We start from the raw sequence: 27,266 nt of genomic DNA, 5'->3' as shown, positions 1-27,266 counted from the left end.
CGGAAGACGATTTCGAAAGAGTTGCCTGAGCTCTCACCTCCAAAGCCTGCGCGTTTTTGGACAGCGGACACTCAATAAAATGTCAAAATGTCCTTTTAGAGTGCTTCTCATCGATCTCCTGAAAACTACAGAAAAAAAAACCATTTCGAAAACTGTCTTTCACAGTCTTTCACTTTAATTTAATTTTCTTTCGTCAGTGAGAGCCTGGGATCTGTCGTCAGGTTTTCGGGTTGTTTTGTCCTTGTTTTGCGGGTTATCCCGTAAGTCTAATATATGTTAATTATTCGAGAAAATTAATGACGTCACGGGCAAATGATCCGAAGCCTTGTTCGAGGGTCTAAATCGGTGGCCATGTTGTACGCCATCTTTGTGGAGTATTTTTTCAGGAAAAGAGTGTCATGATTCGTTCGAAATGCCGAAGGATAAGCATGAAAACAATGATGTTCGAAGAACTTATACCCTAATGAGTCCCGAGGATGTAGCTAACGGCAAAAAGTCGAAATGGACAGAACTGGAAATTACGGCTCCGATTCGTAATTTGAGCCCGACACTTTGGCAGCTGGATTTTTTGACTGCGTTGTTTTTAAACGACAATAATCTAACGAAGATTCCTCCAGAGATCTCCAAACTTGCTCAGCTCAAGCACTTGGATTTGTCGTCGAACAAACTGCGAAGTTTGCCCAGCGAACTTGGAGATCTGGTCACATTACGTGAGCTACTTTTGTGCAATAATAGTCTCAGAGTTTTACCAAACGAACTGGGAAAACTTTTCCAGTTACAAACCCTTGGATTGCAGGGAAATCCCTTGCCCCAGGACGTGTTAAGTATAAATGCAGAACAAAATGGAACAGCTAAACTTCTGAGCTTCATGCTGGACAATTTAACTGGTAAGTAAGTCAAGTGTAAACAGGGAACAGAAAAGTTTGTGGTGTCAATTCTAAATTTATCGTTGTCAAATAAGAGATCGATGATGGCCAAAAAGTCCCACTTCTCGTTTTATAACCACTCTGGAAGCATTTTCAAATGTTTGTCTTGAACCATATTGTCTATGAGATAGCGCTGGATTGTTTGCTTACGAGCGATGTTTTTCTTTGTGTGTTTTGCACGAGGTTCGTTCGCATAATTGAGTTCACGAGGCGTCGAATCTCTATGTCATATTGATCAAGATTAGTAAAGAATTTACTTCGCTCCTGTTTCTTTCCTGATCAATATCCACTACACGCAAATAAATCTACTACCTTTATTTAAAACAAAGAGGGAAATCTAAAGTTTAACCTTGCAATAATCGCGTTACTTATTCTGCGTCAAATTCATTTTGTATTCAACGAGAGGGAAAAAAGGCTCTTTCAGCCCAGCGAACAATAACCGTTCAAACCGCCATTTTTATCAGAACAGTGCATTTAAACCTCGGAGAATTGTATTGTTCAAACTATTCAGTGAATCAGTAACTAAATCGATGCAAGCAAAGGAATTTTCTTCTCTAATTTTGAAGCGTGAGTTTTCGTGTTCTGTATTCATGGAACTACAGTCCGGAAGTGAATTCGGTGCTAATTGTATTCACTTCGTTTCGCTTTCTTTTTTGTTCTAAGGTTACCGTTTAGTTCAAGTTCATGTCTTTGTAATGCAAAAACGTGTTTGATAGTATTTTACTTGATCGTTCAGTGATAAAGAAAATCAAAGTGTTCCTCGTTATCTGTGCAAAATGGCTTTTGAAAATATAATTTACTACACGTTATGACAGGCTGAATTAATTTTGGGCTGGCAAGGTCACTTTTAATACGTGAGACTAAAAAAATCAGTTTTCAGATTTAATAACAACTACAGTATGGGCAACAATTTTACAAGTTTAATCAGTCCACTATCACAATTTAAAGTATATTAAGTTTGCACAAAAATAAACATAAAAATACAGTTAATTTTAATGTGCCATTAATTTCATTATCATTACTTGCACATTGATAATTGTTTAACGTTTTGCTACATACAGTGTAACTGCTCTCAAATTATAAAAATAATTTACATACTATATGCTATTTTATGTGGCATAGTACATGTTTGTGTTTTTGTGTAATAGGGATCTTTTTTAAACTGACAAATTGCCAACCGTTTTGACAAGTTTCTTGGTTGTGGTTTTCAGCAAGGTTGTGGTTTTTAGCATGGCTAAACAAACTAATCAGCACCTCATTAAAAAGATAGTAATCACGTTTATATTTGTTATGTTTTTTTTATTTTAGTATCTTTTTTGTCAGCACAAAGACATTTTAGCTGCAATATATAACAACAAATGACAATATTAACGACAAAAGAAGAACATTTTTTTGTGCAGTTAAAAATTCCAGTGCAAACAAGGATAAGAGTTGATGAGAGTTCACACTCTCGCTTTCGTTTGGCATGGAACTCTCATCGACTTTAAACACATTTTTCACGAGAGTCAATGAAAGTTTGATGGACTCTTGTTCTCGTTTGGCCTGAGTTGATGATAGTCGATGAGAGTTGACGAAAACTCTCATGAGAGTCAACTCTCATCCTCGTTTGGCCCAGGCTTAAAGCCATAACTAAAACAAAACATTATTTCTAAAATTACAAGAGTGAAGTCATTATTTATCTAGTTTTGATGGAAATGAGCGCTGGTATAAATTAGTAAACATTTGTACTTTCCCCACAGCAATAACAGTGTTACAACTGTACCCATCTTGTGACTGATATAGGCAGATGTTTTCTCCAATAACCAAGACCTTGTTTATAGCATTAGGATTTGATGGAATGGATTTTATTGATTGTGCCTCATGCCATCTTTCCACTAAATAATATTCCCAAATCTGACTATATTGTACATTTAATTTTTCTCCCTCACCTAACATATGTATACATGTGTAGTTAAAAATATTATACAATAATGGTTGACCAGTTTGCAGTTGAAATTAACAAATTTTGGCCAAATTCCCACATGCCTATCACGCAAAGGCAAACGGCAATCCAATCAACATTTGATTTTTGAAGTAAGTCGCTGTTTTAACATTGAATTGCTTATTTCTGGAAATGGAATTAGAATGACATCAAATTTCCATTAATGAAATCATTAATTCACCCTTGATAGAAAATAATGAATCAAGGTACAATCAAGGTCACTTTGGATTGTTGTACTTTGGGGATTTGCCAACAACTGTGATTCTCTTTCTGTTTTTTTTTTTTTTTTGGAGGGGAGGGGGTCCTTTTTTTGGAATGTTATTTAAGTATAGTAATATAATTATTGTTGTTCCCCCCTTCCTGGAACCTAATCAATATGACTGTTGTGGACTCATTAGTGCTTGTGTTTTATCATATTTCAGTTTGCCCTCGACCACCAGATAGACAGTGGATCTCACTACAACCAGATAGATCTAGAAATCCTTCACGTAAGTTGACTAGATTTTGCTAAAAGTTATTAATTGACACCTAAGTTGCATAAATGACTATTATCAATAACTTTTGCAATATATTATTTATTGGTTTTTCTCCAGCTGTCAAAATGTAATGTTCTAGTAACCCACTTTAAGATCTGCAGCCTTTAATCAGAGTCCCCTAAACTTTTTACGTGAAGCGTGATTGAGGCTATTATTTTGCTGTTAAACATGATTTTTTCTTTTTTCCCAATTTTAAGATCTTTTCACATGCACTTGAATACCTATTTTTAGCTGAAACGTGACCTGTGAAATAAGAGTTAAATTAGACGTAAATCATGAAACATCTTCAAGAAACATCAGTTCATGACTTTTTAACCTTAATTAGCCTTGTAAATAGCATACATTTTATCAAGCGAACATTATGGACATGATATATTTATTTCAATAATGTTTACATGAAGCCTGTGTGCAGATATCAAAGGAATAGGAGATGGCTATGCACAGGCTATACGTAATTATAGTATTTAAAAAGTACAGTACATTGTAAATTCAGTAGATTTGGGACACTTTGATCTGAGCTTTTTAGTTATTATAACAGATCTACATGTATGTAGACCTATGTCAAACACTATACAATGTACACTGTAACATGATGGTGCATTGTAATATTTAAGATTGTGCAGTTCCAGAAAATATCCATACACACCCACGGAGGGTCATTGGAAATTTCAAGGGGGTGGGGATCTCAAAAGCCAAAATTTCAAAGCAAAGTATGGGGCTTAGCTGGAATCTCCAGAGGGGTGGGGATTTTTATCAAAACACCTTCTGTGGGAGGGGTTTCCATGGATATTTTATGGAACTACACATTGTGTTAAAAGAACTTTGTTTTCTCTAAGTGCATACTGTATGTTGTCGTTCAATTTTACCCTTGCTGCTTATATTTTCCTTCCTTCTTTTGTTTGGTAATATATGATAATGAATATACAGTACATGTAAAACGAAGGAAAGTGCAAGATTGTACCAAAAGTAAAATTGAACCACAACATGGCATGACATGACAGTATAATGTATGTAGTGCTGTTGGCATCAGCTTACATGTTTCTGTTTTCTTTCTTTTTATTTAGTCACATTTAGTGTCATGTGCTATAATGTGCTTTGTGACAAGTACTGCACACGACAAATATATGGTTACTGTCCATCATGGGCATTAGACTGGGAATACAGGAAAACAGCAATTTTAAAGGAAATTCTGCATTATGGGGCCGATATTCTTAGCTTACAGGTAATGTGCAAATACCACTTTCACAGTTTTTTATATCCCTCTGTTGCCAACGATGACCATTAACCTTAAGGTTACTATTGTTAGCGGCTACTAATTTTATCGATTTTAGCAAGTTGGGCAAAGATCGCTAAATTTAGTACTCGCTAAAATTTGTCTCTGGTAAATTTACTACTCGCTAAATTAGTCCTTCCCTCCCACTCCAAAAGGAAACAAAATAAGCATAGTCGACTTGAAAAATTCTTTTATAAATAGATGCCGGTAACTTTGTTCTTTCTGGCAGTGCAAAAATTTCCATCTTACACTGTAGCTATATGTTCATTTAAAACAGGTAAACTTACGGTACACAATATCGCTTTCTTTTTAAAATTTTCGGAAAATCGCTTAATTAAATAGTCGCTAAATCTTGCTCTGAAAAAATCGCTAAAATTAGTAGCCGCTAAAAATAGTAACCTTAAGGTATCCTATTACATGTACATTGTATAACCCACTAATTAATTTTTTTCGCGCGCTCATTGGACAAAACGCATCAAGTGGTACAAATCAGCAAATATACCCCATCCGATTTGATATCCATCCATTGTAGGCAAGCACAAAACAAACAAATGAAATCACCTTATTCAATTCTAATTTTTAATGAAATCAGAGTTAAAAATCGCGTAAACCAATCAACTTACACCTTTTTAAACCACAGTTATGCATGGTTTATTACGTAGGTTTTTTCATATAAATTAACTGGCGATAAAGCACGTTTTAGAAATTAATCGGAGGGTTATAAAATAAATATATGGTATATTGGAGGATAATACCCTTGGCTGAAAGATTGTCCTCAAAATTTCACAGTCGCCCTCGGAGCTTCGCTTCTTGGCCAACAGTTTTTCGACAATCTTTCAGCCCCAGGCATTATCCTACAATATACCAGCTGCCTGAAGGGGTTTATTTTCTAATTATCCATGCAGCAGGGCCTTATAGTACCAAGGGCCAATATTTTCCAGTCTGGAGCAAGTTAACTTAATAAAAGATTTATTACATGAGTTAATGATTGAAAGAGGACTGTTAGTAGAAGTTTACTTTACCAGGTCCAATTAATACTTAGAAACTATTGGAGTGGTAATAAAGCATTCTTATTGGTTGATTTAAGTAACTGGCCCTCTTAACTGTTATAGTTGTCTCCGACTAATATAAAAGATGTTGTCCAATAAATGTATGGTGTAGATGTACATGTATGTGTGTATAGTACATACATGTATAACTTTTATGAAGGTGAGACCTTAATGTATGAATTAATGTACCAAGTTAAATCTGCATCGAGCCAAGTGGCCCATACTGCTGAAGCTTATCTTGGTTTCTACAGCATTAAGTGACTAGGAGTATTTCTGCTTACACCCAGGATGGGATGCTAGTCCATCACAGGGTTACCCCCAAGCATTGAAGGAATCACATACATGTGCATGTAACGTTTTTGTTGTTTTCTTATTGTAGGAAATTGAAACAGAGCAGTTCTTTAACTTTTTTCTTCCGGAGCTTCAGCAACATGGCTACAATGGAATTTTCAGTCCAAAATCAAGAGCAAGGACAATGACAGAAGAAGATCGCAAATATGTTGATGGCTGTGCAATATTTTATAGGACGTCAAAGTAAGTCAACAAAATTAGTTGGGGTCTTGTTGAGCTGTTGTCATTTTGGAAATAATAATAAATTATTGACAGTTTAACCCAAGTACATTTTTTTGACTTGCGCTACAAGCAGGCAAGGTGAAAACAAATTCTACACTGTGATTTGTGATTGTCTGCTGTATCCTGCATGAAAAACGGTGTTCTTTCTGCCATACGTGTAGTTTATTATAAATCCTTCATTAACCAAGCTTGGTGGGTAAAGATGACTGAATATCAGTCTCATTCTTTTGTTGCATGACTGTGAGCTTCGACTTTCCACCTTAGTCCAGAAACTAAAACATGCCACATGCATTCAAATTGTATTAATTGATAAGAAGAGTGCCATCTTCAGGTTGGAAACAGATTTAACCTAAAAGACAATATGAGCTACTGTACAACATTAATCCATTGGTTGTTTTCCTCTTCAGATTCAGCTTTGTCAAAGAGTACCTCATAGAGTTCAATCAACTCGCAATGGCAAATGCCTCAGGTGCCGATGACATGCTTAACAGAGTCATGACCAAAGACAACATTGGTATTGCAGCATTGCTGGAGCTCAAGGAGGGCTACCTTAACTATGGCAACGAGGTTAACATGCCACGCCAGCAGGTGCTTGTGTCCAATGTTCACATCCACTGGGATCCTGAGTTCAGGGACGTGAAATTGATTCAAACAGTGATGCTAATGCACGAGTTGATGAACATCATGCAAGAGATCAACCCTGGCTTTATGGTCCAGGGAGGTGAGTTATTAACAGGGGGTTTGTACAGTAATAAAATTATTATTGTTATAATTATTATTTATTAAGTGGCTCCAAATAACTACATGTAGATCCTAGTTGATAACTTGAAAGTTACCCTGATCCTCGTTACTTTTGAACTAAGCAGCTTTTCCTCTGGGTACTTTCAGAGTATGGCAACTTTTGATAGTCGCTACTTTTGAGTAGCTAATTCGTGTGCCATATTGTGGGCCAATCCATAGTAAAATAGTTGTGATCATTTGTAAATAAACTTTGGCAAATACATGAAGAATAGGAATTCATCTAATACAGAACAGAGTACTCTACTTAACAATTAGACTACGAGCCCGAGTTTTCTATGAGCAAATAGTCAACGAGGCGCAGCCGAGTTGACTATCGCTCATAGAAAACGAGGGCGAGTAGTCTAATTGTTTTAGTAGAAACTCTAAAGGATTGTAGTCCAAAACCTACAATATTGTGCACTTTGAAGACAAAAATCAAGAAAATTTACCACTTAAAAAGCTACTCGCGCGCGCGACTGTTTTCTATCGGCGAATAGAAAACAGTGGGAGAACCAATCAGATTCGCGGATTTCCAATAGAACACAGCTGAGTTTCTACTAATATTGCTTATTGAACAAGGCTCATTTAAACAAACATCAGATCAGTTCAGCACAACTTGCTGTCACTGTTATTCCCATCATTTCTTAATAACAAACTCGCAAGTTATGTTTAATGTTGCTAATTTAGTTAGCAATGTCACTTTCGTATCGTCCTTATTTTTTGGGATTTGCTAACAACCGCGAAATTTATTGCTACTTTCAAAGTGTCACTACTATTGGAATTTTCAGTATATCACTTGATAGCTTCATTAGTAACAACATTTTGCTTAGTAAAAATATTTCCAAATCAACAATGTACAGGGATCATACACAAATTTTGAAAAACCTGAATTAGTCTCTAATGGGCTTGCATTTTTGTAGAAAAAGATGATTTTAGTTTTTGCTAGCCAGTGACTTCAGACTTCATTATTTTAAGGCCTAAACATTTGGCTTCAAGTTATATTAAGTGGGGACATCAAGCCCAATTTTCCCACTGTTTTTCCCACTTGCTGAAAATTGAATGCTTCTCATTACAGGTAAAAATGGCACACCGCCAAGCAAATCAATTCCACTGGTGTGCTGCGGTGATCTAAACTCACTTCCAAACTCAGGCGTGGTTGAATTCCTAGAGAATGGTAGAGTAAGGATCGACCATGGTGACTTCTTGGACATGAAGTACGATGGATTCCTCTCACGCCTCAGCAACAGTAAGAATGGTGAGAAGTGTGGAGACCTAACACACTGTTTCAAACTCAATCGTGCCTACTCCGAGGAGCAGATGTCTTACAGCAACCTTACGTATTCATTCACTGGGGTCATTGATTATATTTATTACACGTCTGATCTGCTCGTTCCTGTTGGGGTGCTAGGCTCCGTCAGTCAAGAGTACATCAAGGAAAACAAGGTTATCGGCTGGCCACACCCTCACTTCCCATCAGATCACCAGTCGCTGCTCGTAGAATTTGAGGCGCTGAGTTTTAGCAATGGAGTGCCAGTTTATGGGTATATGCCAGGCTCACATCATCCCAGGTAGTTTTACATGCAGTTCGCCCGCACATCAATATTATTGTAAATTTGTAACAAAGATGTAAAAAGGCTGACTTGATGAAGGAAGCCATTTTTAAGGATCTAGTCACAAGACTTGTTTTGTATTCAATCTCGTAGACCAGTCGGCCAGTGGAGGCATTTTTTCCCTCATTCAGTTTTATAAGCATGTTTAAGTTAAGGGAGAATAGCAGCTACCTTGATGTTTCAGCAGTTGCTTGTCAGATAGAAAGTATTTGTTAATTTTAATATTATTATGTTTGTAGTAGTAATTTTTTTTGTTGAATTTCCATTGGTGTGTTGATATCACTGACTGTACAAGTGCAATAACTAGTAATGGTATTTAATTTTCCTAAAGGAGACATGTAAAATTAAAATGCCACGAGCTCAACGGCAGTGATACCCTCATCCCTGTCTTTGCAAACAACTCAAAACAGGCAAAATGATATTTTAACATTAACTGAAGTGTGATTGAAGTAGTGTCAGTGGTGTTTAGTACTATGTACAGTGAGTGACATTTTGCAATGTACTTTCATGTACATTCATGAATGAAACAGCACGTATGTTCATAAACGTATTTATCTCCAAGTCCACCTCAACACGTGCATGCGTAGAAACTGCTGCTTGAAACAATGCCTACTATCTGACAAATATCAAACTGTAACATTAATGTAGCTATTAATGATTTTAAAGAGTTGTTAATCACAGAATGTGCCTGTATTTTCCTCTTTTCACTGTCAACGGGCATGGCTCAAGCATCTATGTAAACGTTTCATTTTTGTTTTGTTTAATGATTACTGGTAGTACACAGTAGTTGTCAGTTGTGTAGTTGGCGTTGTATATTTTTGGCATGGAACACTTTTTTTTCGAAGGAAAGCTTTTTCTTCCTACACTGTAGTTGCAAAACTTAAAACGACATCCTTTGCTTTGCCGCTGTGTAATGGTTAACAGTGTAGTCTGAGAACACTGTCTCGCAATCGCTAGAGTCATCTTTCTACAAGAGCGCAAAGTGCGTTTTCGGTTGAAAGAAAAAGTCAGAGAGTTCCAGTAGTTGTATGAACCTTCCTTGGTGTAGGGATAAAAGAAACCGAAAATCGACACGTTTAAACTTCTCAAAGTTTGCTGCTGTCTCCACTTGGCGGTCGCACGTCTTTCATTGTTCTTGAGCCAATAAATATTCAGCGCCCTCCACACCTACTGCTACAGTGTAATGCTAGATGTAGAGTTGTAGCATTTTACGAGATGTAGAAGTTTGTTACATAGTGCATTATATACTAATTTGCCAACCATGTGCAGCAAACAGAAATTAGGCCGTTTCATGTAAACTTTGCACCACCTTAAAAAAGTCTGGTGTAAACACGACACCGAGTTAAGCTAACTCGACCTTTTGTGTGAACCTGGGTTTACACGTGGATTTTCGACTTCTCTGATACTCACTCTCGTGTTTGAATCCGGCTTTGTAAATATCAACTGAGAGGCTATTTGTGTGACGTAGTACTCGTGTCTCCTTAGTCTGTATCCAATCAGAGCACATGTAAAATGGAGTGCGGGTTCATTTTCCCGAAACAGCGGCTGCCAACTAAAAATCCATGGCTTGCTCCACGTGGTTGGAAATGGATGAAATTACAAAAATGTAATTTAATTTGCACAAATACTATGGGAATTGCATTGTAAAGCGTTTTTATCTTATTATTTATGTGTAGATGTGTCTTTTTAATAGTACGTAGTTAGTTATTAATGGATTTTGTGAAACTTTCAACATTACGAGTGTAAAGGGTGTTCCTTTGGCAGAAATGTCTAGAAAAATTACCACGAGTAAACGCTCATCTCATTAACCAACTTCTTGTTTCCGCATCTTCTTGATGAATTTTCATTTGTTCCTTTAGAGGAACGCAATAAATCGCGTTTTATTTTTTGACTTTTACTTGTAAGTGTTCTTGCATCTTTAACTGTTTTGAGGCCTCAGGTGCAGTTTCACAAAATAATGTCAGTAACTTGTCCATTTGCAGCTTCCTTCAGTTGAAGCCTCTACCTTGTTTTGTTTTATTACACTGTGAATCAGAAAACTGTGAGCACTTAAATTTATCTTGGATATTCTACAGAAAACCATCGAAACGACAGCTCAGACTGCAGAAAATTTTAACAAATGAACCGTGATGGAGCCACAAGCTTATTTTTTGCGAGTTATTTGTCAACTGTTTTTCTACTTTCTTTTCAGTAAAGTATAATAAAAGTGTTCACGGTTTTTGTATTCTCACAGCAACAGAAACGTCCGTGTGTTGAATTATTTCGATGCAGTGTATAAATATTTTTCCATGAGAGCTACAGCACCCGTTTAAAATGACTTGGTATTTTAACCAACCTTGGAATATTGTACATGTAATATGAAACATTTGTGGACAACTTTGCATATACTGATACATGTTAAATTATTGCGGCCAGGGAGAAATGTGTGCTATGTGAGCCTGTAATTTAGAATATCGTTTAACCATATGTTAAAGGATTGAAGGTGCTGATACTTCAGTACAAGTGGTGCATGTCGGGTCTATAAGTGGGCCATGCGGGATGCGGGATACATATCCCGCGGGAAGAAATAGCCAGGGAATGTTAGTGACGTTAAACCACCCTTAACCATATCACTTTTGTTAATGGTCACTGATTAATGTCCATGTAGTTTCATAAGAATTTTGAAGTGGTAGTCTTTAAATTATAAAATTACGTTAGAATGAAAAAAATTAAGGTAATTTTCATTTTTTTTTTATAAAAGGGCTAGTGTTTTTGTTCAGATTAGTTTCTTGTCAGTAAAAATTTAAGCTTGGTTATCTCTAGTTTTTGTTCTTGCTGCGGTTTTTCGTCATAGCAAAAACGGAAACGAGCAAACAAGTTCTATGAACATTTCTCAGTGATCAATTTAACTCCATGTTCATTATTACTATTATTTATATTAGCAGAAACACCTTGTGGGTTTCTGAAATTAGCTTATGTATATTCAGGTCTTGTTGCCCCAATTTTTTTAACAAACAAAATTTGCACACTATCAACAAGTTTTAGTTAAGGTTTTTTTTAAAGGCGTGATATTCTTTGCAATCTTAGATGTAAGAATCGTTTTGCATTGAATTTTCTTTGCGTGGACCTGCTTCGAACTTATTTGATATGTAGTGAATATTTCTGGCGGGCATTATCTTACTGTGATTGTTGTATTAGAAAAAGTGTGCGAACTTTGCTTTGATTACCGTAAATTTTGTGCCGCGCAGTTTTTGCTATTTGGATGTTAGTAGTTTAGAGTGAGGTTGCAAGTTTGTAGAAAGTTAGCAAGAACCATAACATAGTAACTCGTACAACATTTTAATCGAAACTGGCATTTCTGAGAAAAAAACGGAAAACGACTGGAATAAACTCCGTGAACAGAAAAAATTTGAAATGATTGTGTCTATCACTTACTTTCATCTATCTTCGCGCTGACTAAGGGCTCGGTAACGACGTAAACGTCAGCTTTTTTAAAAAACTATCACTGGCTTTAATATCAACCTCAAGTTGATAATTAATTAACAACTGTTTCACTTACTTGTAGAGACGATTGAAATTCCCAAAATTTGTCAAAAAGATCAGTGGCGCTAAGAGCCCGGCATCCTGACTTAACCATCTTTATTATTTAAAACACACTTGATGATTTCGACATTGCTGATCCAAGCAGTATGCAGGACGCGTGTCACATATCAACCTCGCTCGTAAATGGCCCAGCTCGCTCACAATGAGTCTCTCGTAGCTCTGTTGGTTAGAGCGCCCAACCGGTATTTGAGAGGCCATGGGTTCGATTCCCCGTCGGGAACTCAGAATTTTTCTTTTTCCCATATACGCTCGTGTCATTGTTGAAAAATTCATCTTCAAAACTAATTTTACCAACAAGTCACTCAGTTCATCGAACGAAACAGCAAACTACTGAGTACATCTGGAGTGAGACAGGTCGTCACCCCCCCCCCCCCCCCCACCCATAATTCCTCCTCTCAGAGTCACTTGGAAACAAACATGCCCTTTAAGTTACTGAAGGAAAGACAAAAAAAAACACCTGGGAGGGCGCACAGCTCGCCACGATAGTTTTTCCTTGGGGTGGCAATAATAAAATCATCTTTTCAATTTATTCTCTAAGCGTCGGAGTCAAGTTGTAGTCGGTGTTTACAGGAGCCCACAACCCTGGTATTTATTAAAATAAACTTGCCACAATTCTCAACTTATTTTATTCAGCACTTTGACCCCGTGTTCACTCAAACTTGCCCTTCAGAATCTCTTTTGCATGCTGTTTTCTTACTTCAGTTTCTTTACTACGTCCAACAACAAGTTGGAAATTTTGAGAAGTTCGTACGTAACTGACCCAACTTCGCAGCTATATCCTGATCTCAGAGGTTTTCTGTCTTCTTTCTTCTACTAAGGGACCGGTCATTATTTATCGCCTGGGCGGAGCGGAGGATTTTAGGATAAACATGGTGAAATTTAGGTGGTCCCCCCTTTAAACGTTATTCCTTGAAGTGATCCCCCCTCATTACTATTGATAACTTTCGTGATCCCCCCCCCCCCCCCCCCGCCGATGTCTTTGCAATCATATTCAGTTACCAGTTATAGAGCCCTGGCAAAAATATCTTCTGCCAAACCAACACTCCACGGAATTGAAGTTTTTAACAGCAGTGCCAACAGGTTTACGAGTCTGTGTTTCGTCGTAAGTAATCTGGGTTCAGGAACTAGCTGCTTGAACAATAGCAAATGCATAAGATAGAGGAGCTGTCAAACTGAAGAGAATAATTTCTAAAGAGTGAGAAATTTAATAACTTCATTTTAGGCATAATAAAGAGTTGCATTCGAAGGCGATGAGTTCGCCTATTTGGAAAAACACAAAGACGAATCACTGCGCTGCACACGTACACGGAACCTCAATCCGCTCCTACCGGGTTTACAAAAGCGCGGATCGACCCCAAGGAGAGGCGACAAATGCTTCATGTTAAACAAACATGCTTTTTCACGATGTTTCAGTTATCACATGAGTGGAGTTATGGTTCACAATTTAGAATTCACCTGTCATGTTCAAAGATGAATATAAGTTAAGCACGTTTTAAAGGATAAATATAGACGTGTTAACACACCCGGCATAGCTAATCGAACGTTCGAAAATCGAACTCAATCGAACACAATCGAACTCAATCCATGGATTGAGTTCGATTGAGTTTGGCAGTCGAACGAAGTCGAACACCGGACTTTCAGTGAGTTCGATTTACGAACTGATTCGAACACAATTAAATGGATTGCGTTCCATTGGCTCTGGTAAACCTATACATACAAAGTAAGCATGTTTTTCTTGCGCTTGTTTACAGTTTATTGAATAACAGAAACCCCTGTCCGCAGTTAAAAGAACAGAACACTGAGAACAGAACAAAAATATCGTTATTCCCGCGTGTGTATTCAAGAATTATTGCACCATTTCCACAGGGAAGAAACTAGTTCACGTGGAAGGTGACCTAATTGTCCGCGCTCGTTTTGTCAAAGTGGCATTCCTGGTAGCGGAATAATAAGCTTAAGCCTTAAACCACGCATTTGAAGCTTACAACTTTACAACCCAGGGCGCATCTGAAGCCATTTCTGCGGACTTTCTCCGTTTAAGAAAACCACTTGCTAAACTCCGGACTAAAGTTACTCGATCTTCCAAGATCTGGTTATAGATTTTCAATGCCGGTTGACAAAAAATCAAGAGTTCGAAAATCGAACGTTCGATCGAGTTCGATTGGATATTTTCCTTTTCGGTGAGTTCGATTTGGTTTGATTGCCGAACTCAATCGAACTCAATCCAAGAATTGAGCTCGATTGAATTCGATTGAATATTAGTTCGATTGGGTTCGATTTGCTATGCCGGGTAACACAAAACGTCCTCGATATGTAATTGAAATGTGCACATTCCCCAGTATGGCAGTGGTAGTATCGAAAACGAAGACCCCGAAAACGAAGACCTAAGACCTAAGACCCATACGAAAACTAAGACCCATACGAAAACTAAGACCCATACGAAAACTAAGACCCATACGAAAACTAAGACCCGTACGAAAACTAAGACCCATACGAAAACTAAGACCCGTACGAAAACTAAGACCCGTACGAAAACAAAGACCCGTACGAAAACTAAGACCCATACGAAAACTAAGACCGTACGAAAACTAAGACCCGTACGAAAACTAAGACCCATACGAAACGAAGACCCGGCCAAAACCAGCGTTACCAAGAGTTGCGTGACATTAATAATAATAACAGAATAATATTGAAGCAGACTGAGCGTACTGAGAACGTACTACTGAAATCGAAAATCAATGAGCGCTTTCCATTTACATGGAATTTTCGGTGAGAATTTTTCGACAAATGGAACGCTACAGTTATTTCAACACGTAAACGGAATGAAAAGATGCTGTTCCTTTTGAAAATTCCATTCTGATAGCACTGCGGGAGCCTAGGTCACACATGACTTGCCAAGGTTTTTAATCTTTTGGTCGGGGAAATGAGACAAGTACAAATATCAGAGACAAGTACAAATTTTCCCGCGTGAACTTAAAAAAAGTGATTGACATCTCCTGTTTGGTTTAAGCGGACCTCTCAGAAAATAGTACAGTTGTAGCTGCAAAGATGATTGGAGGCTTTCGATCCCTTTTTTTTTTTTTTTTGGTTTATTAGTTGGTTTTTGCAATCGCTAAGCCCATTTCGCATGGAATCGGTTTTACGGATACGGAATATTTGGGTAAAAAATTATAGGGATACAGGATTTTTTTTTCATTATGAAAATCGATAGGGGATATTTGTGAAAAAGGGATATTTAAACAAGAGATTTGAGGATATCGAACATACACGTTGGAACAACCACCGGAATTAACTGGATAAGGGATATTTATTCCAAAAATTAATGGGATATAGGATACTCAGTCCCCCCTAATGTCATGGCCTCTAAAGGCATCATTGGAGAGCATCCCAGCACAATCCCCCCCCCCCCTCTCCGCACCCTTCTACGCGGATGTAAAGCGAGAAATAATAATCGGGTAGCGAAGTTTATTGAAGCAAGTATTGTGCGCGTTAAGATTTCGATACGGTGCATTACTGTTGGAGACTTTGGCTGTCTCTTCTGTGACGCAGCAACCGTTTTCGATCAGGTTTTAGTTTTCGATCAAGTCTAGATTTTTGATCAGTAGTACGTTCTCAGTACGCTCAGTCTGCTTCAATATTATTCTGTCATTATTATTAATGTCACGCAACTCTGGGTAACGCTGGTTTTGGCCGGGTCTTCGTTTTCGTATATACGGGTCTTCGTTTCGTATGGGTCTTAGTTTTCGTATGGGTCTTAGTTTTCGTACGGGTCTTAGTTTTCGTACGGGTCTTAGTTTTCGTACGGGTCTTAGTTTTCGTACGGGTCTTAGTTTTCGTATGGGTCTTAGTTTTCGTATGGGTCTTAGTTTTCGTACGGGTCTTAGTTTTCGTACGGGTCTTAGTTTTCGTACGGGTCTTAGTTTTCGTATGGGTCTTAGGTCTTAGGTCTTCGTTTTCGGGGTCTTCGTTTTCGATACTACCGTATGGCAGTTTCCGTTTTTAATATAAATAAAGTTGTGTTAGAACAAATTGACACCGCAAATGCAATCATCTCCCAGTAGAAAAGGCGCGTTTATTTTGTATGCTCTTAAACTTGCATTATCCAAACAGATTTAGACTGTTCATAGTCCCCTATTTTTCCGTGAAGTCGTAGAGATCGATCGTTCAGTCCCACGGGCCGCCATCTTGGTTTACGAACGCGAGCGAAAACTGGGGAAGTGCAAAACCCTGTTGGTGACGGGGGGGGAGAGGGGGGGAGGGAGGGGGAATAGGGATCATTTTTTTTCGCTCAAATAACCAAGAGCTAATATGAGCTGGTAGCATCCTCCTTTTTTCCGCTCTCCCACCCCACGCTATGAACGCCCCCTCTCCCTCCACCCACGGGACGGGATGCACTCTCCCCAGTTTTCGCTCGCGTTTGTAAACCAAGATGGCGGCCCGTCGGACTGAACGATCGATCTCTACGACTTCACGGAAAAATAGGGGACTGTGAACAGTCTAAAACAGATTTGAGTGGTCCTGCATCTGAATCCTTCCAAAATCTTCAGTGATCCCCCCTTTTGGGCTCTCAGTTACGACTGATCCCCCTTTCTTTTCATCTATACTTTAAGTGATCCCCCGTAAAATTCTCCGCTCCCCCCAGGCGATAAATAATGACCGGTCCCTAATAAAACGCTTTGCGGTTTAAATTTGATCGATAAAAGAGAAAACCTCTGGACATTGCGAACACCGCGGGAAGCAGCGGGATTCGCGGGACGGGAACTACCTTCTAATTACCAGTCCTCCCCTGCTGGTCCACTTCGATCGGGTTTGAAGTGTATTTGAAGCGGTGACGATTTTGCATATTGTCAAGTTTACAATATTTTATAAAGCTTCGGCTCCGCATTTTAAGCTAAATGAACCGCCAAGTGGTAGCAATGGAATATAAAAAGTGATCTGTGTATCGAGAAGTCGAAGTTCAACACATCATCTGCGTTTTTTAGCACCTTTGCTTGTTTCACGGATCTTGCAGCTTGTACCAGACGCCGTTTCAACAGCCAATCCTAATACTATTGTGATTAACTTTTAATAGAGAAGCTTTGACTTCGTAGAAAGCACTTTACGTCGTATCCCAGGTAAGGTATATGAAGGCTTATTTGAGGCATTAGAGGTGATTGTTCAAGTGCAGTTTCCAAGCTACACAATATCGATTGTGGCATTTCGCGAGCTTGCAAAATATGTTGCACTGGTTTATTAAAATCAGATTATTTCTCGATCAAATGATCACCGGTGCCCAGTGTTCGTACACCACAAGGCTTTAGTAAGTTAATCAGGTTAATACATCTTCCATGATCTATTGCAGTTGTAAACGTTAGCTTTTATAATTAGATATATGCCTGCACTGGGTGCCTTCGTGTAGAAATTGCATGTGAGTTCCAAAAGTTTGTTTAGTCTAGCTAAATTATGTATTAGCTGATGTGCCTTCTGCAGCTGCCAGTTTCACGATCCCTTGAAATCAATGCCAGATATTTTTACTTGCACTTGTGGCTGAGTTCTCTGAATATAAAGTCACAAGAAGATCCTCGGTCTTTGTTTTTGTGATTTTAAGGGAGGCTATATTTATACACTGGAGACTGAGGACACATAACGTTTTGCATTCCGGCATGCAAGCATCCAAATAATTGTGTATAGCAAAAGAGAGATCTCTCATTTGAAGGAGAAATCTCCTGTTCTGCCTATTGACAAAAACATAGTGAAAGGGAGATTCTTATTAGAAAGTGAGTGCTAAAATTTGGAAGGAGCACAACAAAGTTAAATCAAATCAATACTGATATGGATTAACTTTTAATTATCATTATTTTGATATTATAAGCATGTATTCAAGAAAGGTGTGAACATAAGCTTATTAATAGAATGATAAAACAATAAAATCAGATTCAGTTATTACAAATTATTGTTTTTTTATTGTCATTTCCTTGCAGATTATTTACCTCTGCCTTCAGCAATGACAAACAATATTTAATTAGTGCCAGTAAATAGAGGATGTTACTACGGCAGCAAGAAGATATGAATTTTATGTTTGAGTGGCACAAGTAAGTCCAGTAAAGGATTGAGATATCGTTTCTGCCACAAGAACATAAAATTCATATTTTTGAGCTGTAGTGTAACATTTTGTTGTTTTCATCATATATATGGTGACTAGATGCTGTAGTTTATATCATTTGCTGATTTCTATTAAATTGTTTTGGAAGTTATGATGCCAGTTTTACAATGTTCAACTTCATAGAAACACTGACTGCTGGTGTTCCTATAAAAAAAAAATGTCACTCTGAAAATATGCTACTTGTGTCCCAGGTGCAGAGGCATATGGAATCTTCATTCCCAGTGTTTAGTTCCCAGTAAAACACTCTCCTCCATATAATAAAATAAAATATTTGGCCAATGATTTCTTACAGTCTCATGTAGTCAAGTCCTTATTATTTTAATATTTTGTCAGCATTTCTGAGTTGAGCTCATTCTCACAGAATTCTTCTTGTGATCTTTCTAACAGTAGCTAGCTTAGTGTACAAGAATGAGCTATCCACCACCACCAGGGGGTTTTCCAATGTATGGGGGCCCTCCTATGCCAGGAGGAGGAGCCCAGTATCCAGCACCCCCTCATGGGGGTCCATCACTAGGATTCGATAACTTAGCCAGCCAGCCTCCAGTGGGTGCCCCTGGGGTAAGTATCGGAAATCAAGGGCCATAATAGTTTGTTTGGTGTGTATTAGGGTTTGTTGTTATGTTGTGGTTCAATTTTTGCCCTTGGCACAGTTTGGTGTTTTCCTTTGTTTTGGTGTACCAGTTTATGAAATAATATGATAATTTTTATTATGAAGTTTGAATAGATAGAGGCATTTGTTATGATTTTTGTGCTAAGGATGCTTTGTGCATTTTACACACAGTACCCTGCTGGTCCATCTATGCCCATGCCAACTCCTGGAGGACCTGCTATGTATCCTGGGATGTCAAGCCAAATGCCGCCGGGGATGTCAAGCGCAAATGCCTCCAGGGATGCCAGGTCAAATGCCAACAGCCATGCCATCAGGTGTGTTTTTTCATCACAAAAAAACCTACACAAGCTCTAGGTGGCACCTGTACATGTACATGTGTCACCTCCTAGGTTTTAATTTAGCAATTTTAGCCCAACTCGCCAAAAATGCTAAAATTAGTAGCCGTTAACAATTATAGTAACCGTAAGGTACATGTGTCTCCCCATTTCTTTCATTTAAAAATAGCCACCCACCCTCTCCCCTCCCAGGTTATTGATGCCGTATCTGCCACTTCTGAAGACTACTGTACCTATTGCATTGATCAATTGATTAGAAGTGGCTTCTCAAAATAATGCTTGAAAGAATTCCTAAGTGAATTAACTGACTTTGACTGTTCTCCTTTTCTATGCCTAATAATATTAGGTATGCCCATGCCTAACCCTCATGTTGGCATGCCACCGCCACCAAATGCAGCTGGTTTATATGGTGCTGCGCCATCTATGCCACAGCCTGGTGGAGGTTATCCTTCTGGGAATTTATCATTTGGGGTGAGTATTTTTAATTTAAAGTGTAGTATAGTCAATCCATGTAATATGGGATATTGGGATTGTTCTTGAGAACAAAACCAATTGTTATTATTTTATCATTAATAATTCTTGTGTAATGTAATGCATACTGACTCATCCATCCCCAGGTGTCTTCATTCAGTGCACTGCACAGAAACATGAGGTGTGAGGCGTGAGGTGTGCTGTGTGCCGTATGAAGGCGACTGGGGATGACTTAGATGCATAAACATTACTGTACATGTACTCATGATAATTATTGTTTATTGACATGGCTAAAATAAAAAAGTGCTATGGACATCAAGCCTCATTTCACGACTATTTCACTACTTACATGTATATATTTTAGGCTGCGGCCATGGCCACTGCCTCATTTCCAGCTCACTTCAACAGAAGTCAAGTTGGTCCACCTCAGCCTCAGCCTAATTTGTCCATGGTGAGAGTTTTGTCACTGACAGTCTGATGGTATTCTACTGGTTCCTTCTGTCCTATTAATTTTTTGAACAGTCAGTATACTACACAATGAATTTCTTTTTTTTTTTGCAAAGTTAAGGCTGGTCTTTACTGGGCATTAGCACAAGCACTTTAAGCATAATATTTTTTGTTACAATTATTAAACGAAGAGCAAACACTCATTTTTTATGCGCTTTGCACTGTCCACACATGGCTTTAAGCACAAGAAAACAAAATTGTTTATTTTGTGCTCGTGGTTATGCTTATACATAGTGAACACAATATGAAAATGATTGTGTTTGTTCTTGTTATACCTGTGCCTGTGCCTGTGCCCAGTAAAAACCTGCCTCAGGTGGTTTAATCTGAGCCAGGTGGAGGTCTTTTAAATACCCGGTCATTCCTGCAAGCTCTATTTTGGAGCTCTTGCACTGTGACTGAGATGTTAGGTGATGGTTAGATGCATATTGCTTGGAAGTTAGCTCATCTGCAAATTGATCAGGTTAGCAATCAGTTGTTAGTCAGTGACAGGTCTGGTCAGGAGTAATTTTCTTCTTACTGTACGTACCCAGCTTGAGGTCATGACAGTTAGCTCAGTCTGCCAGCATAGTACGCTATTGTACAGTGTGTTGTTCCTGAAATCACTTTTCATCTAGACTGACTATGAGGAGGAGTTCCTGGAGTCTCTTTTGTGTGCTCTAGCTGTCCATCTTGTAGAAGTGTCTGTCTTAAAGGAGAGTTTTTATTAGACACCTTACAACCAAATGTGAAATTTGGCCAGTAGTAACATAGCACCACAATTGCACTGTATGCACAAGTATGTAGTACATGATAATGTATACTGTGGCATTGAATATATTTTTGTCAGTTAATGACAGGCAGCCAGAATTAGAATGGATGTGGACACAGTTTATGACTTGAAGTTGTCTGTGCACAGTTATCTGTCTTTTTATAAATAAATAAATTAAATATTGGGTAGAACGTACAGCTGGTTCTTTGAACAGGTTTAATTTACTAGTAATAATCCTACAATTTTTCATTCAGTAGAGGCTTAACTAAATATGTTGATTGCAATTTTAGGGCCCACCACCAAGTTTCCCTCCATCATCCCACCTACCAGCAATGCCAAGTGCACCACCTCCTGCCGCTACAGGTACATCAGCAACAGTGTCATCATACTCATCATCATCATCACACTCGTCATCATACTCATCTCACTCTTCATCTACTGTGAGTTCTGGCTCAAGCCAAAAGGTATATAACTTTAATTAAGTTTGGTTCAGGAGCAGATCATGAGGTTTATAATTATAGTACAAGTTTGTATAAATACGTTCGTGGACCTTATTTTTAATCTATAATGGGATCTGTTTAAGTTCTGTAAGTTTATAACAAAAGCTTTATTTTACTTGTCTCATGTCTCTAAGAGGGTGAAGAGTTTTTTTTTTCATGCAAATGTTTATTTGGAATTTAGAACTTTAAGGTGTCTAAGGTGGAACATGTACATCAGAAGAACAGACAGACTCTGATAGACTGCCAGAGCTCTGGCTAATAATTAATAACATTTAATTATGTGTACATGTGCATGTTACTAGCTATCTACGTGACTTAGTTAACAGACTGAATTGTAAACCTTTCTTGAATCTCAATGTGCACATGTACATGCACATGTACACATAATTAAATATTATTAATTATTATGCAGTGAGTAATTGTGAAAAGTTTGACCATTAAGATGACCTTGATGCAGTAGTAACTTCATTAAGAATTGGCTGTCAGTGTGCAACAGATACATGTAGTTTTAATGAAATTCTAGGTAATGAGGGGTTTAGCTTGATCTGTTGCTTTTAGCAGAAAACTGTCAGTGATCCTCTGTAAATTTTGATTTTTATAACTAGTTTATTTGTGGTTTGTACATGTATTTTTTTTTTCTAACTGGTAGCATTCAACAAGACGAGCTTCTGTCAAACATCATGGAAAATTTGATGCACAGAAAGATGCTGAACTATTACGCAATGCAATGAAAGGCCTAGGTAAATAGTTTCTATGAACAGCATGTAGTACTAGACTTGTTTACTTAATGAGCCAGAATAATTATTAAAAGTATTTATTTATAAAAACATCTCATAAATTATGCTTGCATGGTCATCCACATAATTATACACATATCAGGTTAGGGGAAATCTCAAAGGATTGGGACAGTGTAACTGGCAATGAGCATGTTACAGTTTTGTTTACTACTTTGGCATATAATTAAATAAAACAAATATCCACTTAATGTGAATAAATGTTATAAAATACGTGTGCATGTTCCCGAAGTAAAATACTGTCAGTTGTAGAGGTGTATTAAATCGCTGCTGAATTTTTCTTCAGGGTGTGATTCCAAAGCCATTACCAATCTATTGTGTACAAGAACAAATGCCCAGAGACTGAAGATTGAATTGGAATACAAGACAATGTATGGCAGGGTGAGGCTGTGTATTTCCTTAAAACAGCTAAACATTTTTCTTTTTCATGGTTAAGCATTATAGATTGGTTCCTTTTCCTGAATATCCAGATGCAAAGCATCTCTTTTTGCCCACTAAATTCTTCTTATGATTCAAGAGTCAATCTAAGGAAAAAATGTCCCTCTACAAATATCTACAGGTGTATTTTTTTTAGATTTTTTTTAGATTTGTGTGAAAGTTCAAAACCGAGCAACAATAATTAAGTGGCAGAGGCTTTAAATGGCTCTCTGTAGGCCTTGGTTATCAAATAAATATTGTAATAACTTTTTTTTCTGGGTCAATCGAATCTCAGATGTCTACAGGTGTCAGCAATCGAGTTGCATGGAAACACTTCTATTTATTACTCATGCTTTTCAAATTGTGTTTCTTCCATTCAACAGGATCTTTTGAAGGATCTCAAGTATGAACTGGGAGGTCATTTTGAGGACATAGTCATTGCTCTAATGATGCCTGCAGCAGACTATGATGCAACTTCACTAAGGAAAGCCATTAAGGTGGGTGCTGATAATAAATATTATACAATCTCAACGTATAGCAGGGTTTACCTCGGGATAAGAACCTGTGAAATTTGACTTTGAATGAAGCTATTGTTTTCCTGCTCTATATAATTGTTTCTAAGGTTCTTTGTTGTCTTGGTCATTCTTTGTTTTACTTCACTGGTCAAATCATGCTTATGTGGCTGGCCATGCTTCTGTACTCTAATAATGCACCATGATAATACACAGATGACATCAAAACATGACCAGAACAAAGAAGTACGCGGCCTGAGTAGTATGACATTAATTTTTTCTTTCAATTTTTCGTCTTCTGTACATGTACATTGATAGACCACATAATAAAATCACAGTTACACAGAAATTCAACTCAGAATTTAAATGTGAAGGTGCACTAAAATAATAGGGAACTCTGATATCAGTTAGGCCATAGTGTTTCCTGCTTCTAAATCGACTTTTGTTGAAACTAAATGACTGAAAAGCTACAGTTAACTCAGGGAAAGTTTCAAACCACTAATTTAGAAATCAGTCTGCATTCCTTCTTGACATAAAACCGAAGCTAAAGGGTAGTTTTATGACCAACATACGGGTACATGTAATGTACATGTACAATTTGACATTGTTTTAAAAAATTGTTTGCAATGTAGGGTCTCGGCACAGATGAAGGTGTGCTGATCGAAATATTGTGTACAAGGACCAATGCAGAAGTCAATGCAATCAAGCAATCATACCAAAAGCGTAAGTTTTGATTTAATTTATCCAGCACTTTAACGATCATTAGACTAAATAGTAATTTAAAAAAGGATTTATCAATACATTATACAATTCCAAACAAAGAAAAAAATTGATAGATTGATTTATTACATGAAGGTTTTTAGTTAGCAAGAATCTCCTGTGCGCCTCTTGCATGGTCCAGGGTCTCACTCCTGAAGGTGCATATTATGGTGTAGGTACTTGGATACTGAAAGACCCCTCCTCACAGTCGAGAAACCAGGATGTATAGTCCTGTAATGGTACAGGTACATGTGACTGAGTCAGACCAACAGTCCTGATATTTTTTTATTTTATTAAAAAAAAAAAAAAAAAGAAAAAAAAATAAAAAAAAAAAAAAAAAAAAAAAAAAAAAAAAAAAAAAAAAATAACAAAAAATAATATAGAAAAAACTAAAATCAAAAAAAAAAAAGAAAAAAAAAAAAAAAAAAAAAAAAAAAAAAAAAAAAAAAAAAAAAAAAAAACACATATAAAAAAAAGTATAAAATACAACATCCCACTCTCCTATGCTAATTTGTGCAACATTGTCCTGTTTTTTGTTCGTGTCAACTGTTACTGGTAGTCAAGCATTGTGAAAAATTGTGTATTCTGTAAAGTGATGCTTGTTTTCAATCTACATGTAACTTGACTCTCTTTATATTGTTTTGTTCCTCAAGTGTTCAGCCGAGACTTGGAGAAGGATATTTCAGGAGATACCTCTGGCCATTTCAAGAAATTTCTCATTTCTCTTCTTCAGGTACTGCTACAATTGTGTAATTGAAAAGGTTTATGTTTGTTCGTGCGATGCCCCACTCTGTTTTCATTCCTCTTCCCTCAATCCTCCTCTCCCCCTTCCCCTTTTAACGCTTGCTACTCAGGCTACATTTTAGTCATTTTTTACGTGTTGAAGAAAAGAGGAGCCCTTTTGTTAAATAATTCATGCTGCACTTACAGACGTTAGACACTGAACTGTATGTTTTTTATGAGCAGTGGCGGATCCAGGGGGGCCCAACTCTGGCAAAAAGTGAAGTCTCAAATTGTCTGAATAGTTTTGTTCATGCAGGTCCGGATCTGATTGGTGTGCCAGCCAGGTTGGCCAGTGAGTAACCTGTTAATGTGTTGTGATTTTTTACAGGCTTACAGGGACGAAAGCCAGACAGTGGATTTGGCAAAGGCTGAAGCAGATGCAAAGGTAGCCCCAGTATATTGGACAACAATGTGCGGAATTTCCTTTTTGCTAGCGTTAAGGTTACAACTTTCAACTAAAGAAATGATTTAAGGTGATCTCGGAACCCATTGAGTTACCTTCGGGTTGTTACTGTTGCTTTCAGTGGGATTAACAACATCAGTCAATGGCCGGAAGCTCAGCAGTAACAGTAGTGATATTTCTTGGAAATTTTATTATGGTTAGTACGCTGGACCTGGACTCCGGATCGAGCGGTCTGAGTTCAAGCCCTGGCCGGGGCAATGCGTTGTATTCTTGGGCAAAACACTTTACTCTCATAGTGCCTCTCGTGGGAATTTTGCTCGAATGCAGACTTTACCTTTGCCTTAATGACGAAAACCATAAGGCGAATTATAACTAAACATTTAAGAGCATCCTCTGTTGCAGCAATATGATTGTCACCCATTCGTCTTTGAATTACAGGTTTTGTATAAAGCAGGAGAAGCCAGATGGGGTACTGACGAATCAAAGTGAGTTTTTCTTTTATTCCTCTGTTGCAAAGAAGGGAGTGGAGCATGTGCCTGCCAGACGCACTCTTAATGCTTTCTTCTGTTGTGCTCTTTCTAGATTTAACAACATCCTTGTCTCAAGAAGTTTCCCTCAGCTAAAAGCAACTTTTGATGAGTACTCCAAGGTGGGTGTTGTTGTTTTCGAGGTGTATTGCATTGTTTAAAGACGCTTTTATATTAAGCTTCTTTGAATGTTAAAAACATGCCTTCTAAAGTAAAGCTCCATGTCTTTGCAGATTAGTAAATATGACTTTGAAGAGTCAATCAAGAGAGAGATGTCGGGAGACCTGCGAGATGGAATGGTCTCCATAGGTAAAGAATGTAATATTTTAAAGATACATAAAGTAAGAATGGTCAGTTGTTGTTGTTTTTTGCCCCGAGGGAGAGTAAAGTAATTTAACAGAAAGGGAACGAAAAAAAAAGAATTGCCCCAATTTAGGCATCTTAAAAACCTGAATCTGAGCAGGGAAAAGACACAGTAAAATCGTCTTTAATAATGCTTTTCTTCTGATGCTTTGTTGCAGTTCAAATTGTAAGAAATGCGCCAGCATTCTTCGCTGTGAAGTTGTACAAAAGCATGAAGGTAGGATAACTCGATTTAATGTTAAATCCCCGTCCTCGAATTTTCGCGCGTTTTTCGTTCACTAGAGACGAGAAGCGTGGTATATACATTTACAACCTGGCAGGATGGGTATCAAGCGATACACCTCACTCGAAGATAAGCGGCAAAACAGAGGAAACTATTGTTGTCAGCTTCTGTTTAAGCTTGTGTTTTTCTTCCGCGCTTCATACAGGGTCTTGGAACTGATGACACGACGCTTATTCGCATCATTGTGACGCGATCAGAAGTGGATCTACTGGACATAAGAGACGAGTTTGCCAAATTATATCACTGCTCGCTGGCCAAATTTATATCGGTAAGTTTTCTCTTTATTGCTTGTTTGTTTGGTACGTTTGGTACACCATGACTGACTAAGCTTCTTGCAAACTGAAAATTACCCCACTGGATCGTCACTGGGAAAGTTGCTTTGTTGTTGACGATGATGTTATCATCAACACTCTCTCTACCGAAAGTTAGCTTCCGAAACTGAAGAGAACCTATTTTTCTGTTTTCAGGATGACACGCGCGGAAATTACAAGAAAATGCTTCTTCAGTTGATTAGTGAACATAAATAGATGTAGAAGTAGATCTTAAAAATATATTTTGAGAGAGAGCTTGTTCCTGTTTAGTCAGAGTGAAATTTTATGCTTTCGAATCACTAAATTAAGAAAGCAGAATAAGCAAGATTGAAGAATCGTCGCTCAAAAAGCAGACCCTTGTAGATTTTCTTAGTGTTTCTAAGTACTGGTTGTTTGGTCTTGTAAACGGTCGTATTGTTAGAACAGTAATATATCATCCATTACATTTATTTAGTTGAAATAAATGTTTGTTTATGGGCTTTACTTGATGAGAC

At 37.7% G+C, this 27,266-nt stretch overlaps 2 protein-coding genes across 3 annotated transcripts; both read left to right on the top strand.

The window, feature by feature from the left end:
* The first annotated feature begins 328 nt into the window (after positions 1-328).
* LOC144643980 (CCR4-NOT transcription complex subunit 6-like) lies at positions 329-12,115 on the top strand. Its single transcript, XM_078503379.1, has 6 exons — positions 329-887; positions 3,330-3,395; positions 4,508-4,665; positions 6,145-6,299; positions 6,746-7,059; positions 8,194-12,115. The coding sequence occupies exons 1-6, from the start codon at positions 413-415 to the stop codon at positions 8,688-8,690; spliced, it is 1,665 nt and encodes a 554-aa protein (XP_078359505.1). The 5' UTR covers positions 329-412; the 3' UTR covers positions 8,691-12,115.
* Positions 12,116-18,865: 6,750 nt separating this feature from the next.
* LOC144643977 (annexin-B12-like) lies at positions 18,866-27,255 on the top strand. 2 transcript variants are annotated; one of them, XM_078503376.1, is made up of 17 exons: positions 18,866-19,007; positions 19,231-19,373; positions 19,741-19,865; positions 20,230-20,316; positions 21,411-21,584; positions 22,270-22,360; positions 22,701-22,795; positions 23,215-23,328; positions 23,976-24,066; positions 24,756-24,835; positions 25,214-25,270; positions 25,727-25,773; positions 25,871-25,937; positions 26,049-26,124; positions 26,337-26,395; positions 26,607-26,729; positions 26,929-27,255. In XM_078503376.1, the coding sequence occupies exons 2-17, from the start codon at positions 19,328-19,330 to the stop codon at positions 26,986-26,988; spliced, it is 1,392 nt and encodes a 463-aa protein (XP_078359502.1). In that variant the 5' UTR covers positions 18,866-19,007; positions 19,231-19,327; the 3' UTR covers positions 26,989-27,255. The 2 variants fall into 2 exon arrangements, with proteins under 2 accessions (XP_078359502.1, XP_078359503.1); XM_078503377.1 differs by lacking the exon at positions 20,230-20,316.
* Positions 27,256-27,266: the final 11 nt, after the last annotated feature.

This window comes from Oculina patagonica, chromosome 2 (assembly GCF_052425735.1).
Source record: "Oculina patagonica isolate OP01 chromosome 2, crgOcupat, whole genome shotgun sequence".
NCBI lineage: Eukaryota > Metazoa > Cnidaria > Anthozoa > Scleractinia > Oculinidae > Oculina > Oculina patagonica.
This window is presented reverse-complemented; position numbering and strand designations above follow the sequence as displayed.